This window comes from Suricata suricatta, chromosome 2 (assembly GCF_006229205.1).
Source record: "Suricata suricatta isolate VVHF042 chromosome 2, meerkat_22Aug2017_6uvM2_HiC, whole genome shotgun sequence".
Classification (NCBI taxonomy): domain Eukaryota; kingdom Metazoa; phylum Chordata; class Mammalia; order Carnivora; family Herpestidae; genus Suricata; species Suricata suricatta.
In genome coordinates this window covers 31,818,277-31,819,582 of record NC_043701.1, presented here as the reverse complement: position 1 = coordinate 31,819,582, position 1,306 = coordinate 31,818,277, and the positions used below count along the sequence as shown (strand labels likewise).

Sequence of the window (1,306 nt, the reverse complement as noted above, 5' to 3'; positions counted from 1 at the left end):
CACACACACACACACACACATATATACATACAGAATTTATTGTATAAAAATTTTTTTAGATGAATGCTTTGGGCTTAAGTCTATTTTATTGAAACCAGGTAAAACTGGGATTCACATGTACTTAATTCTTTTTTTGTTATTTCTTTTTTTTTTTCCATTTTGGATTTCTTTCTTTTACAACCTGCTAATCCTTTTCTTCATTTCTTATTTTTATCAAGATTAAAAATATTAGAAACCAAACCAAAACCAAACCAAACCAAACCAAAATTGGTTGAATGCTTAAATATACGCAGGGCATTATTACTAGTGGTAGGTGCTGTGGTGGCCTGAGGTGAAAGATGGTTAAAATGAGCACAAAGTCGAAATATGCCCGAGGGTCAGCAGAGCGCGGTTCACAGGAGGGAGACAACATCAAGTTTGTTTATATCTTTCCTTTCCTGCCCGTAGGTGATGGAGAAGGGACAGTCGGTATTATTCTAACTCTGGCCATGAATATCATGGGTACATTGCAGTGGGCTGTAAACTCCAGCATAGACGTGGACAGCTTGGTAAGCAATTATTACTTTTTAACTTTGATGAAAAATTTGGACAAACAAAAAGTATAGGTAGTAACGTAAGGGACAACTGTATACCCACCTCCCCCCCAGCTTAAGGAGTAAAACACCATAGATACGTCGAAGGCTACTCCACATACACCACCACAGTCAAGGTCGAGTGCTGTAGTGGACATTATTGCACAGTCTCCTTGTACTGGATTTTTCAAGGACAGACACTCAAGAATAGCATTACTGGATCATAGATTTTACCCATGGTGCCCAATTGTTCTCAAGTATCGTATATCCGTTTATACTCCCATCAAGAGAGTATAAGGATTCTCATAGTCCAAAGCTTCAGAAACACATGAGCTTGTCCGACCTTTTGGCATTTGGATGGATGTGAAGTGATTACTAAGGAGATAGGGCTGCGTAATAAATATTTATCAATGATTTGGACTTCCTCTTGTGTTCATTGCTTGTTTCTGTCAATTGTCCATTTTTCCAGTAGTGGGAGTTTTTTCTTAGTTGACTCATAGAAGTTTGTGAGTTCTATGTTGTCAGTTCTGTGTATTTTAAACATGGTCCTCTAGTCAATGGCTTAGCTTAGAGTGCCTTTTGATGAAAAGAAGCTTTTAAGTTCAAAAAGTTAATTTCATTAATCTTTCCCTTTATGTTTTGGTATCTTGTTTATGAAACCCTTCCCTATCTTGAGTTTTCCAAGTTTACTAGAACTAACAAGCCTTACATTTGTGGTGACGTATATATATATA

At 37.0% G+C, this 1,306-nt stretch overlaps 1 protein-coding gene across 1 annotated transcript in view; it reads left to right on the top strand.

Annotated features, from left to right (window-relative positions):
- Positions 1 to 1,306, top strand: part of CFTR (CF transmembrane conductance regulator) — a 163,127-nt gene that overhangs the window by 110,307 nt on the left and 51,514 nt on the right. The window contains exon 22 of the mRNA XM_029924496.1: positions 448 to 548. Within this exon, the coding sequence (XP_029780356.1) occupies positions 448 to 548 (101 nt within the window). The remainder of the gene's footprint in view (positions 1 to 447; positions 549 to 1,306) is intronic.